Source organism: Netta rufina (assembly GCF_964035555.1).
Source record: "Netta rufina genome assembly, chromosome: 5".
Classification (NCBI taxonomy): Eukaryota; Metazoa; Chordata; class Aves; order Anseriformes; family Anatidae; genus Netta; species Netta rufina.
The window spans coordinates 17013695-17025321 of record NC_140128.1 but is presented as its reverse complement, the minus strand read 5'-3'; the positions used below and the strand labels follow the sequence as shown (position 1 = coordinate 17025321).

The following is an 11627-nucleotide window of genomic DNA, read 5'->3' as shown; positions in this document are numbered from 1 at the left end:
GTGCATGTGCTCCCATGCACAGACCCAAAAATGATTGTGCACATGCACCCTGCATTAGCATCACAAATACATCCAGCAAGAGGGGTAAGCTAACAGGGATATTGAGACAGTATTGGCAAGGAGCCACTGAGGGTGAAGAAGATGATACCTGGATTTTCCTTGCTCTGGGTACATAACTTTCTTGTCTGTGCTGACAGGGATGTATTTTAGGCTGTTGTAATTATAACGGCTGCCTATGGCCTCCAGAGGTCAGCATATCACTTGAGAAGAGCTAAATCACAGAGCATTCAAACTGCGCTTTCTCTTTTCAAGCATGATCTCATTACATCCCCTGTATAGTCTCCCACTTCAGTGGTAATAAAACTGAAAGCTTTTTGTCCCCAGTGCTGGCTGTGACAACAAAACCAAGAAGAAAAAAAGAGCTCTCAGAATATACATAATAAAATGTAAAATGCAGAATGTTGTCAGTAGTTAGTACTACCAGTTGGATGACAGATCCCTTAGGTGACAATTCTATTGGAAAGAACCAGACAAATAGATATCCATATGCTTAGGTGCTATTACTCGTACATTACTATGGATGGGGCGAGTGAACGTAACTGTCTTCTGAGCAGATTATCAGATTTGTTCCACTGTGCTCTATTTTTAAAATGTTTGAGCAGAATACCCAGTTCTTTCAACACTCTCAGAAGAACAGAGTAGAACCAGAAAATATACAGAGATGAGGAACAGAGATGTGAAGAGGACCAGACGTGTGAAATAGCTTTCATGCAAGGAGGAGCTTGGACTATTCATCTCAGAAAGAGACAAGTTGGAGGGGATAAGTTATGGGCCTTTAAAGTCAGGAATAGTGCAAAAACCCTGACAGGAAATGACCATTCGTTCTCTCTCCCAATATAGTGGATGCCCAATGAAGAGGTCGGGGAACAGGTTTTGAAATAAACACAGCATAGAATCAAACTGTGAAAATCATTGCTTTTGGACTTCATGGAGGCCAAAAGTGTAAAAGTCGAAAAAGGGGCAGGGCAAACTCATGGAGGATGGGTCTGAGTGTTGAGCAGAGGGGACTGAGGGGAAGATCAAAGGTCTTTGTGGCTCTTTCTGCAAGCTGGGAAGGCTTAATGAGGAGGTCAGTCCATGCTTGCTTTGCTCTAGGCTTCCCTAACTCCTACTACTGGGCAGTGTTGGAGTAAGATACTTAATGTCCACTTTTGCCTGACTAGGCATATGTCTCATGTTCTTTATTACTACAATGCTAAGAAACTTCCTTCTACTTAAGACGCAAGTGGCAACAGTCTTCGAAGGAGAGGCTTTGAACTTCACTCTTTCTAAACACGAGCAAGTATTGATTGTCTCTAAGTTGTATTATACTGGATTCAATAACCCAGAGCAAAATCAGGACCAGCTGCCTTTCCAGCAGACCCTAATCCTCCACGGTCTCCTCTGAGATCAGATAGCCTCTGTTTTTGAAGCAAAGTAACACCCAAATGTATTTCATTGTGGGCACCCAGCCTCAAAACCTTCTCATAAGCACCAAAGAGCCTCAGTGTCACACAACACTACCTGATTTCCCCTCAGTGTGAAGAACTCTACAAAGCTGGTGTTCTCATATTACTGCTTTGAAACACAGCCTTAAGTGGATACAGCAGGAATCAGCTGTAGACCAAGTGTACAAACCCCTCCACCGAAAAAAAATAAAATATTTAATGCAAACAAAATATCCAGTCTGGTTCCCAAGAAAGAAATAGCAACACTCAAATCTTCTGTTATTTTTATTAAAGCTGCAGAGTCTTACTACACACAACAAATATTTTATTGATATAATCTAAGTTATTAAAATAGTTGAACAACTCTTTAGATTTATATTTGTATAGAAATGATCTGTGGAACATCTCAACTTGAAACAGCAGTGCCCCCAAACAGCTATTCAGCAGGATTTTATTTATTTATTTATTTATTTGAAGAACGGTTTGGGACTAGAGGATGCACTCTTCATTCTCACAGGAAAAAAAAAAAAAATCCATGCAAAAATAACCCCCACCCTCTTCCCACTTTCTGTCCTACCCGAAATGTAAGGCCTTATTGAATGACCACATAAGTGACTGGCCATTTTCTTCCAGTATTCTTCTTCATGTCTACATTAGGAGCTGTTGTCTAAACTGAGTAACTAAAACAAGATGAAAAGAAAAATCAATTGCACAATCCTAGTCTGCAGGTGACAAAGTCATAACATCTCTTTACATAAGTCACTACTGTTTTTCCAGTTATGAGCATTCATTACCACATTATGGTTGTTCCCCAACTCTTGCCTATCTGGCTGATGTCAGTTATTGTCAATACGCCTTTGTTAACAGAAGTCAGTCTATCTACTATTGCTTCGGTCTCCCTTCTTCACTTATATGTAGTTTACATTCTACGTAGCACTGCCTGAAAAGGGCCTACTCTGTGGTATTTTCCCCCCATTTTAGACAAAGCACATAGCTCAGGTGGTTATCTCCTCACTGCAGCTATGCGTCTGTGTCACCCGTGAGATGTCTTTTATAGACCATGAGCCATGTCTTTGCTATATCATTCCATTTAACTTAGTCCACTCGTAGATGTCCTGTTCACATACTATGTCCGAGTTGATGAGGAGGTATCTGTCCCCAACACAGAAGTGTTTCTGACAGGCAGCACATTTGAAGCATTCCAGGTGATACACTTTGTCCTTCACCCGCATGGTCATCTCATAAGCCCGGATTCGTTTGTCACAGGAGGCACAGAGGCCATCTTGGCCAAAAAGCCTAAAACAACAACAGCAGAGAAGTAAGCAGAGTTACATTGCTGGAGAGATAGGGAAGAACACAAATCAAAACAGAAACACACCAAAACATCAGTGCCTTGCCCCATTAGTCATACTATTGTCAAAGATACATAGAGGTCACGTGGAAAGCTGCTGAACAAAACTCTAAACTTTGCCATACCAAAAATTGAAGTAGAAAGTCCAAGGTCCTCACCTATTTTCAATGTAATTGATTTCTGTGATCAGTGACATTATCCTGAAATGCTGAGCAGCTTCAGGGGGAGTAAAGGACTGCTGGATCATAGCATGAAGTTGTGTGATGCAGATACTTGCACATATATGATCAATATAAATTAGTTACAGCTGCTAAATTTTGCCTATCTTCAGCTGTTGCAATTGAAGTTTATCGGAAGGAAGCTTGACACAAGCTATGATTTAGCATACTACTGTCTCTTTTTGTTGCCTCCACATTTGCAGTTCTTTCAAACTCAATCTCAAACCTGTATCCATGAAATCACTCCTGCTGGGTTTCAGATGGACACATGGTAAGACCTTCCAGGTACTATGCTAGCCCAAACAATTTTACAATCTGGACTGATCTTTTATCCGCATTTAGACTCCCTGCTGAGATTATTATGGTATTGTTTATTAAAAAGAAGACTCTAATGAATGCACCACATATGTATCCCCATCACAGCATGCACCACCACTCTCTGCTGGAGCAGCGCAACATACTCAGCCATGTGTGATGACAAAACAAATGGCAGCACTTCACACAGACTGATGGTTACAGAGTTTGCAAGTCAAATCATAAATAAATAAGCAGGAAGATATATATATATATTACCTATAGAAGATATATACATATTCTTAGAAGGGGAATTTATACATATATAAATTCTTAGAAGACTTTCTATTACTTGTTTAAGGTTTACAACTATTGAATTTGACTTCTACGTTTTGCTACTAATTCCAGAAATACTTTGCCCACCCCCTACACTTCACTTTCATATACTTTGCGTGCTTCATATAACCTGAACTGGAAATGGAATACCCACTAAAGAGAACTCTTTAAGAGGAAAAGATATCATTTCTTTCATCTACCAGGAGATGTCAGTGTCTACTTCTGCCCAACAAAAGTAATAACAAGGTTATACAAAGGTTGCAAAATTTCTTGATAGTAATGGAAGATATTATAAGTTACATTATTAAATAAATAAACACATTTGAATTCACTGCAAGAAAACAGATTAATTGCATTGCCATATTTTCTATTGCTTCTATTTTAAGATGAAAAGTATTTAGAAAGTGTAGCAAACACTGGTAGATTGCTGGAATATGGCATATGCCAAGTTGTTTATAAGAGGTCTCATTTGCATAACTTGGTTCTTAATTTCTGCTAAGCAAAATTCCCATCAGCAACCTCCAGGATGCAGTAAGTAGGAGCTCCTCTGAGATTTTATTTTATTTTTTGTAGACTTTTGTAAGGTAACTGAAAAAGTATAAAGTATAAAGTATCTTTATTCTGTTCCACAGACTTCCTGCACATTAAGGATCCATTAGAAGAAATGTTATACAACCAGCACAGCAAAGATCAAAATACTTTTCTTGTAATTGAGAATACAGAGATCTTTTATTATCAATTTTCTTGAAATATATTAATCTCAGTTTAATCCTTCTACTTACAAATTATGGCAAATCAGATAGACAGAGAGATATCAATGAAAACACCCTTAACAAGTGTGTTTGTGGGTTCTGATTCAGCCAAATGTCTTAAGTTCATGTCTACTCAGGACCAGGCTTAAGAAAGTAAAAAATCCACTGGGTACAAATTAGCAGGATCAAACTTTCCTGTACTGGCTGCAGCTTTGCAATGAGCATACAACACATTGTCTCTTTCTGCTTGAAGTGTTTCAGATAAGTTCACCAGTGATGCAGAAAAAGACATGAATCAATCCATGTATAAAAGGCAGTCGCTGCAGAAACCACAAGAGTACAGCAGCCCTGCTGGTTGGTGGAGTCAAGCATCTCTTACACAGCCAATATTGCTGCATCAGGAAAATGAATTAAATTCAGTTACCTTGGATACCATGTTCTTAAATGAGGGAACTAAATGATCTTTCATCAGTAGCTGATCTTGGCACCTGTTTTTATATAACTTCCAGCTCCACGGCTATGCTTGGAGAAGTGCAGAACTACTTAAAGCCATTCCAGGGAACTGGCTCATGGTCAACTCAGGTGCAGGAAGCCCTTCTTGCTGAAATTCATCAGCAATCCCCAGTTTCTACTTGAGAGCATCCCATGCTGACACAGCTCAGTCAGTCTTGAGCTACTGGGGGGAACAGCACACTTAGCAAACCATGTTAAACTCTACAGTTAAGATGAACCAAAATGAATTAATTATGGATCTTTGTTCACTGCTATACCTTAAATTAATAAGCAAAGCTGAAATGGTAGAAAGAAGGGGAGATAGGGTAGAAGATGTGGGCTGGGGAGACTGTATACCTGAGATAGTCCCTTCTGCAGAGCTTCCTGCCCAGTTTGTAATACAACCGTCTCCCCACTTCTCCGAGCCTGCACCCGCACAGGTCGCAGCTGAGGCAGTCTTCGTGCCAGTACTGATCGATGGCCTTCAGGAAATACCGGTCCCCGATGTTCTGCTGGCAGCCACCACATGTCAGCAGTGAGGGGGGGATCTGGAGCACTTCATCCACCGGCTCCCTGAGTGAATGAAAGCAGTGTTGGAGAAGGAGAATGTACCCTGCAACCCTCCACATGAGAAGATGCAGGAGATAAAACAAAACTGAACAAAATGAAAGATTGGTTAAGTTAGAACAGAGTACATCCTCATTTTTTCTCCCAGCAGAGTAAAGGATGTATCACCTTCTGGCATGAGAGGGAGAAGGACTTCATTCTTTTGCTTTAAAAAGAAAAGGACAGCTTAAGATATAAGGAGTTAGCAAGAGTATCCAAACATCTGCTAACTAGTTTTATACTTTTCTTCAAAGGGTAATGCACAAACACAAAAGTCTCTTTATCACCCATGTGTGTTCATTACTGTAAATATATCTACTATGTTTAGAGGACCAAAAAAATCAAATAATGTAATTTTCACATGATTTAAGATTGAAGATCTTTTCAAAAAGATGCCTGGATTCACTACTTCATAGAAATACTGGTTATGTCTGTGTAGACTGACAAATGCCAACAACCACAAAGTCCTAGAAGTTCTTACCATTTTCTTCCTATTTTCAAGTAATTCTGTTTTGCCCACAACACATAGCAAGGCTTTCTTTGCCATAAAAATGTGCCTGTTTTCAACAAGATTTTTGTAAACATTTATAAGTAACCTAATCAACACAAATAACCTCTGGATTTACCTATAACTTATGGAAGAACCCTAGCATTACCATAAAGCACCTGTGCATGTACCCCAGAATACATGAGCCTATCTTGTAGACCTGATCCTTCAAGCTTTGACAGTAGTGCTGCTGGAAGCAAGGGAATTCTGCCTCAGCAAGGGCTACAGGACTAGAAAAGATACCTGGGGGATTTTACATGCAGTCAATTTTCCTTTGGGAATTGCAAATTTGAGGACTAAGGGATGATATTTCACTGAACAGCATTAAATAAATACAACAGATGTGGCCATTGCCCAGCTGGTTTATGTTTTGTTGCTGTTTTTAATAAAGCCAGCATGTTAGCTGATGTTACTGCTGTTTTTTCCTTCAGCTAAGGACATGAATCCCCTGAGATGTGTCTACAACAGCATAGCTCAAATGATGTCAAACAATTATTGCAGATTTACACATCCCTGATAGAAAAGAAGCACAAATCTTTAGTGTGATACTAGCACTGACTATCCATGCAAGATTATTTTTTTTTCATTTTTAAAATGCTCTGAAGTCTGGGTTGGTTCTGGCAACACGTGGGGATAAAGCAGTAATGTTCTTCAAAACTCCTTTCTTAAGGAATACTCTTATTTGCCTTTTTGTGTAGATCTGCTAAAAAAAAAAAAAAAAAAAAAAAAAAAAGATCAGCAAAAATTAAAAGGAAGGTGCATGAGCTCATTTCTGCAAGTCTTGCAGTGACCTGGCACTGCCACTGAGGGCCTCATCCAGAACCCAGGGAAGTTAATCAAAAGACTAGGGGATCAAACCTTTAAGCACTTGCTGAGTTTTAAACCTGTGGCTGGCAGCAAGGAAGTCATATGTTTGCACATTTATGCTTTTCTGCTTTGCTGGGTCATGACCAAGGTGCTCAACATGAGTCAGAGCAGAGCCCCAAATCGTTCAGCACACTGCCCTAATAGAGTCCGCCAATGCTTTGCCTCCGTCGCTGGTCTGTCCTCCATCAGGATGGCGTGGGCAGAGGAGAACCACACTGAGAGAGGAGAGCCAGGCTGCTCTAAGTTTCTAACAGGAAAAATTATGTTGCTTCTGCCTCAGGTAGCTTTCTATAAAGCATATTTCCTGGGTCAGCAGTTTTCTAGGAAAAAATTACTTTCTTCAGTGTGGAGAAATGATGGGTGGCCAAGAACTTCTGTGCAGTGAAACTGATCCTGCAGCTCTTATTTAGACAAGCTGAGCCCTCAGATATGATCTGATTATACACTAGTCTGCTTTTCGCTCCTCTGTGTTTAAGCTGCAGTGCCCTGAAAGTGCTGCCGTGACACCCCACTCCTTCCAGCTCTTCGCTCTGCAAATTCCATTAAAATCAGGCCCCACTTTTTCCAAGTTTTTTTCTTTTGAGCCCCATCCTTCCTTTCTTAAGGCATGGGCTCCTCTCCGACAAGTTCTGTGAGCCTCTCAGCAGAGCATGCAAGTATAAGGAAATGCACGCTATTACCCTTTATTGTCCATTATTTGAAACTTCGGACATTGGCCCCCAAATATTTTGTCTTATGGGTGCTTGGGAATCATGAGCCAGTTCTCTGAAAGCCCTAAACTCCGGAACAGCCTGGCGGATGTTTACGCAGAGCAGAATTTCTGTTTTCTGCATTAGCTGTTTGATGTCCATAGACTTCTAAGCCAGCGCCTAATTCACTAGAACACACAGTAGGTAAATAAATAAATGCTACTAAAATGGTACGGTTCAAACCCAGGCATCTTATACCTAGGAGCTTAGATTATCATTCTGAAAAGATTGCATAAAATAGGAAAAAACGTAGCATATAAAAAGTGAAAAGCAACATGGCATGAATTGATTTAATACACCAAACAGTTCCCATGTGTTCACTTGGGGCTTCGAGAGATGGCATTTTTAATATCTCACAGGAAACAAACCACGAATGGCTAAACTTTCCTAAGAGCAATGTTTTAAGCATTATCTGAAAACGGAGATTTTATTTTTCTCTCTCTCTCTTATCGTGATTGCCGACAAGCTTAGCTGCAGCTATGGGGAGGCGCGGTGCCGAGCCCGGGGCTGGGGGCTGCAGGTGCGGAGGGGCTGGCACCCATCCTGGCACCCATCCTGGCACCCATCCTGGCATCTTCCTGGCACCTTCCTGCACAGCACCGCCTGGGGACCCTGCACAGCGCCAGGGTCCGGCCCTGGGTGGAAAACGTGGAGGGCAATTCTCGTCCCCCGCACCCCGTCCATCACATCTCTCCGCATGCCCTTCGCAGCACAGCCACCCCCAGCGGTTTCTCCGAGCCCTTGAAAGTTGCAAAGTGCCTCGCATGCTGAAAATGTGGAAGTGGGGCACCCGCACAGCACAGCCCTGACCTTTCGCTCTGATCGGCGGCGGAGAGCCCCCTCCGAGGGGCCGCCGGCTCCAGCCCGGGCGAGCACCGCTCCCGCCGCCTCTCGGAGCGGCTCCGGGCTCCTCCGCACCCGCGGATGCCCCTCACAGCCGCCCGCTCCCCCGCCGCGGCTTCCCCGGGCTCCGCTGCCCGCTGCGCGCATCCGAGCCCGGCGGGGACCGGCCGAGGGGCGCCCGCGGAGGGGGTCCCCGGTGGGGGGGGGTCCCCGCGGCATCCCGGCGGCACGGCGAGGGGAGGTGCGGGAGGGAGGAGGCCACTTACTCGGAAGGATCGAGGCTCTTCCTCTCGATGGCCGATGACATTGGCAGGGATTGCTCCTTTGTAGTGTGCCGGTGGTGGGCTCTGCCCCCGCAGAGGCTGTCTGCTCTCGACGCCTTCTCGCCAGCCGAGTTCCCCCTCCGCCCCCCAATGACATTCACAGGATTTCCTCCTGCAACACCAAAGAGAGAGAGAGAGAGAGAGAGAGAGAGAGGAGGAACGGGGGCTGGGGCCGCCGCCCGGGGCCGGGTGTCCGCAGGCCGGCCCGCAGGCTCTCACCTCCCATCCTCGCCGCGCTCCTCCTGCGCGCCGGGCGGCGGGGCCGTGGGGGGGCTGCGGCCGCGGCCACCGCTGCCTGCCCCGCACCGCTCCGCTCCGCTCCGCACCGCTCCGCACCGCCCCGCACCGCGCAGCCCCCGGCAGCTCTCAGCACGCCCCCGGCAGAGGCGCGTGTGCCGCCGAGGTGCGGCTCGGCATCATTATTACGGCTCCTCTGGCTCGGCCCCGGGGCTCCGGTTTCATTTCCTTTTTCCTGATCACGATTCAAATACAATAGAAGGAAATCACACTTAAAGAGACAGCTGCCCGTTTCTTAACTGGACTCCCGGGGGTTTGGCAAGGCGAGCAGCAGCAGCGCCGTTCGCTCGGCTGCTTAAAGGGACACCCGGGGCGCTGCGGTTCCCTATCGCGACATGATTTCGCAACGCTCCGCCGGCTGCCAGCCGCGGCTCACCCGAAGGGCTGCGAAGAAGCAGCCCCCGCTTCACGTTTTCGGCTGCTGCCCCCCCTCAGCCTGTCCATCCCTTGCACACGCACATGCCGCACGCACGGGGCTGTGAGATCTGCAGGGGAAAACGCTAGGGGAGAACCTAGGTGCCGTCCTTCTTCTACCTTGGATGCAAACCGGCCAACTAAATTGGGTCTCGCTGCTATCCCATAGCGAGCACCCACGGCTGCCCGCTCCTAGGCGTCCCCGAGTTCTCGGGCAGCGATATAACGCCTTTAGGTCTCGACGCCGCCTGATGTCAGTGAGCTAAAAAAGCTCCAGAGTACCAGGTATTGATCTGTAGGGAGTCACAGAGGAGCTAAAGATGGGAAACTCTCGCCTCGGTGTCTCTATTTCCCCTCCCATCCTTCCCCCCCCTCCTCTCCATCAGCGCAGCACATCCCGGAAAGGACCGGGTGAGAACTGTTACCGCAACTGGAGCATTTTCCAGCCTCTGTGGCATTAGATACTGGCGACTGCTGGGGGGCAGAAGCCTGGCTGAGACGAGCTACTTGCCCTGCTAATTCCTTTAAAAACAGTCAGAAAAGATCTGCAATAACGCTCCGACAGAAATACTTACTTAGCTTCTGTATTAATTCCCAGAGCAGAAATATGTTTGATGTCTATTTTTATGACTGCTTTCTATTTTTTTTTTTCCGGCTTTTTGGCAGCTAGGGTTATAATATCTGAAATACATTAATGAGCCCAATTCGAAGATTAGTAATGTCAGCAGAAGGACTGTTATTCATTTCAAGGGGCTTTGAACCAAGCTCTCGCAACACTTTAGAGCCATCACTGGTCATTAGAACACATCTTTCTTATTCTAAAAAAAAAATTATCTCTAACGTATTTCAAGTTATTACAGGATGACAGCCACTCTCATAACCGAACATTTCTGTTAAAGGAACAGCCTCCTTTGTTAGGTTCCAGACAGGATGATGAATATTTCATTTCTTACATATTTACACTGCCATCAGAAAAGTCAGATATAAACCTTTCAGGAAGACAGAAGAATTAAACTATTGCAAGGCACACACACACACACACAAAATTAACTGATAGGAAAATTATTAGGTTGGTTTAAAAAAATCAGAAATTGGAATTAAAGGTGGATCAAAACCAGGCATAAGAACTTCAAACATGTTTGAAGAAAGAAAAAAGAAAAAAAGTAATTTCTATGAGCTTGATTTCTCCTGGCTCCATGTTTCAAGGTTTAATAAAGTATAAATCTGAGTCAAAAATTCCCTGATGATTGGGGTATTCATACTCTGAATAGCTCCTGATGGAATAATGTGAACAATTCTATAATGCCAGGTAAATTTTCTGGTTTCTGATGATGCAGTTGTGCATACTTTACAGTCATATTGGCATGCCACCTCTCTCCTATTCACTTTTCCAAAATTTACACAAAATTAACAACTTATGACACCTGTCCTACTATATATTTAAAAGAGTTAGGCTAGTTCAACTGCTTTGGTGAGGGACAGAAACATAGACATTGGCACATTTCAGATCCAGAACAAACTTCCTAGAAAAGCCAATTGTTTAAGCGTAGTACTTGTGATGGTGCTGGTACCACTGCATGTTCCTCCAGACACCACCTGCCTCCTAGTGTAAAAAGAATTGTAATAATCACTGCCAGGTTATTTCTTGTTTTCTCTACGAAAGAGAGATGCTAGGCAAAGTAGTGTGTGTAGATTTAAGAAAATTGAATAAAAGCAGTCGATCTGCTGGTTCATAGCAAAACAAATGGGTTGCTCCACCATGTTTAGTGGGACAGTGCTCGAGGTCAATCTGCTTTAAAAAAAAGAGCAATCAGGAAATGCTGCGTGAGGATTAAAGTTGTCGTGGTGTCTTGAACAAACTGCACAGCAAGGACACCAGGCATCACTTGGCTCCATACATCAGGAGGGGTAAAAGCCAAAGCGTTGTTTTGCAAGCACCAGTGTGGCAAAAGATAAACAGAAGCTGCCAGGGGCAGTGTCCTGCCCTATGGGTGAGTACCAAACTGCTGTTGGCTTTTGCCCAGATGTAATTTCTGTAAGCATTTTTTCTT

General features: G+C 44.2%; 1 protein-coding gene across 1 annotated transcript; it reads right to left on the bottom strand.

Moving 5' to 3' along the window:
* Positions 1–1824: 1824 nt before the first annotated feature.
* On the bottom strand, positions 1825–9332 carry LMO2 (LIM domain only 2). Its single transcript, XM_084288034.1, has 4 exons — positions 9085–9332; positions 8809–8977; positions 5288–5503; positions 1825–2783 (listed from the first exon to the last, which is right to left on the bottom strand). The coding sequence occupies exons 1-4, from the start codon at positions 9089–9091 to the stop codon at positions 2564–2566; spliced, it is 612 nt and encodes a 203-aa protein (XP_084144160.1). The 5' UTR covers positions 9092–9332; the 3' UTR covers positions 1825–2563.
* Positions 9333–11627: the final 2295 nt, after the last annotated feature.

Excerpts from the sequence above, each read along its gene's own strand:
- LMO2 (XM_084288034.1), bottom strand. Across the intron at positions 5,504-8,808 it reads AAGAGCCTCGATCCTTCCGA|GGAGCCGGTGGATGAAGTGC; the intron begins GTAAGTGGCCTC and ends TCATTCACTCAG. Across the intron at positions 2,784-5,287 it reads TGCAGAAGGGACTATCTCAG|GCTTTTTGGCCAAGATGGCC; the intron begins GTATACAGTCTC and ends TTGTTGTTTTAG.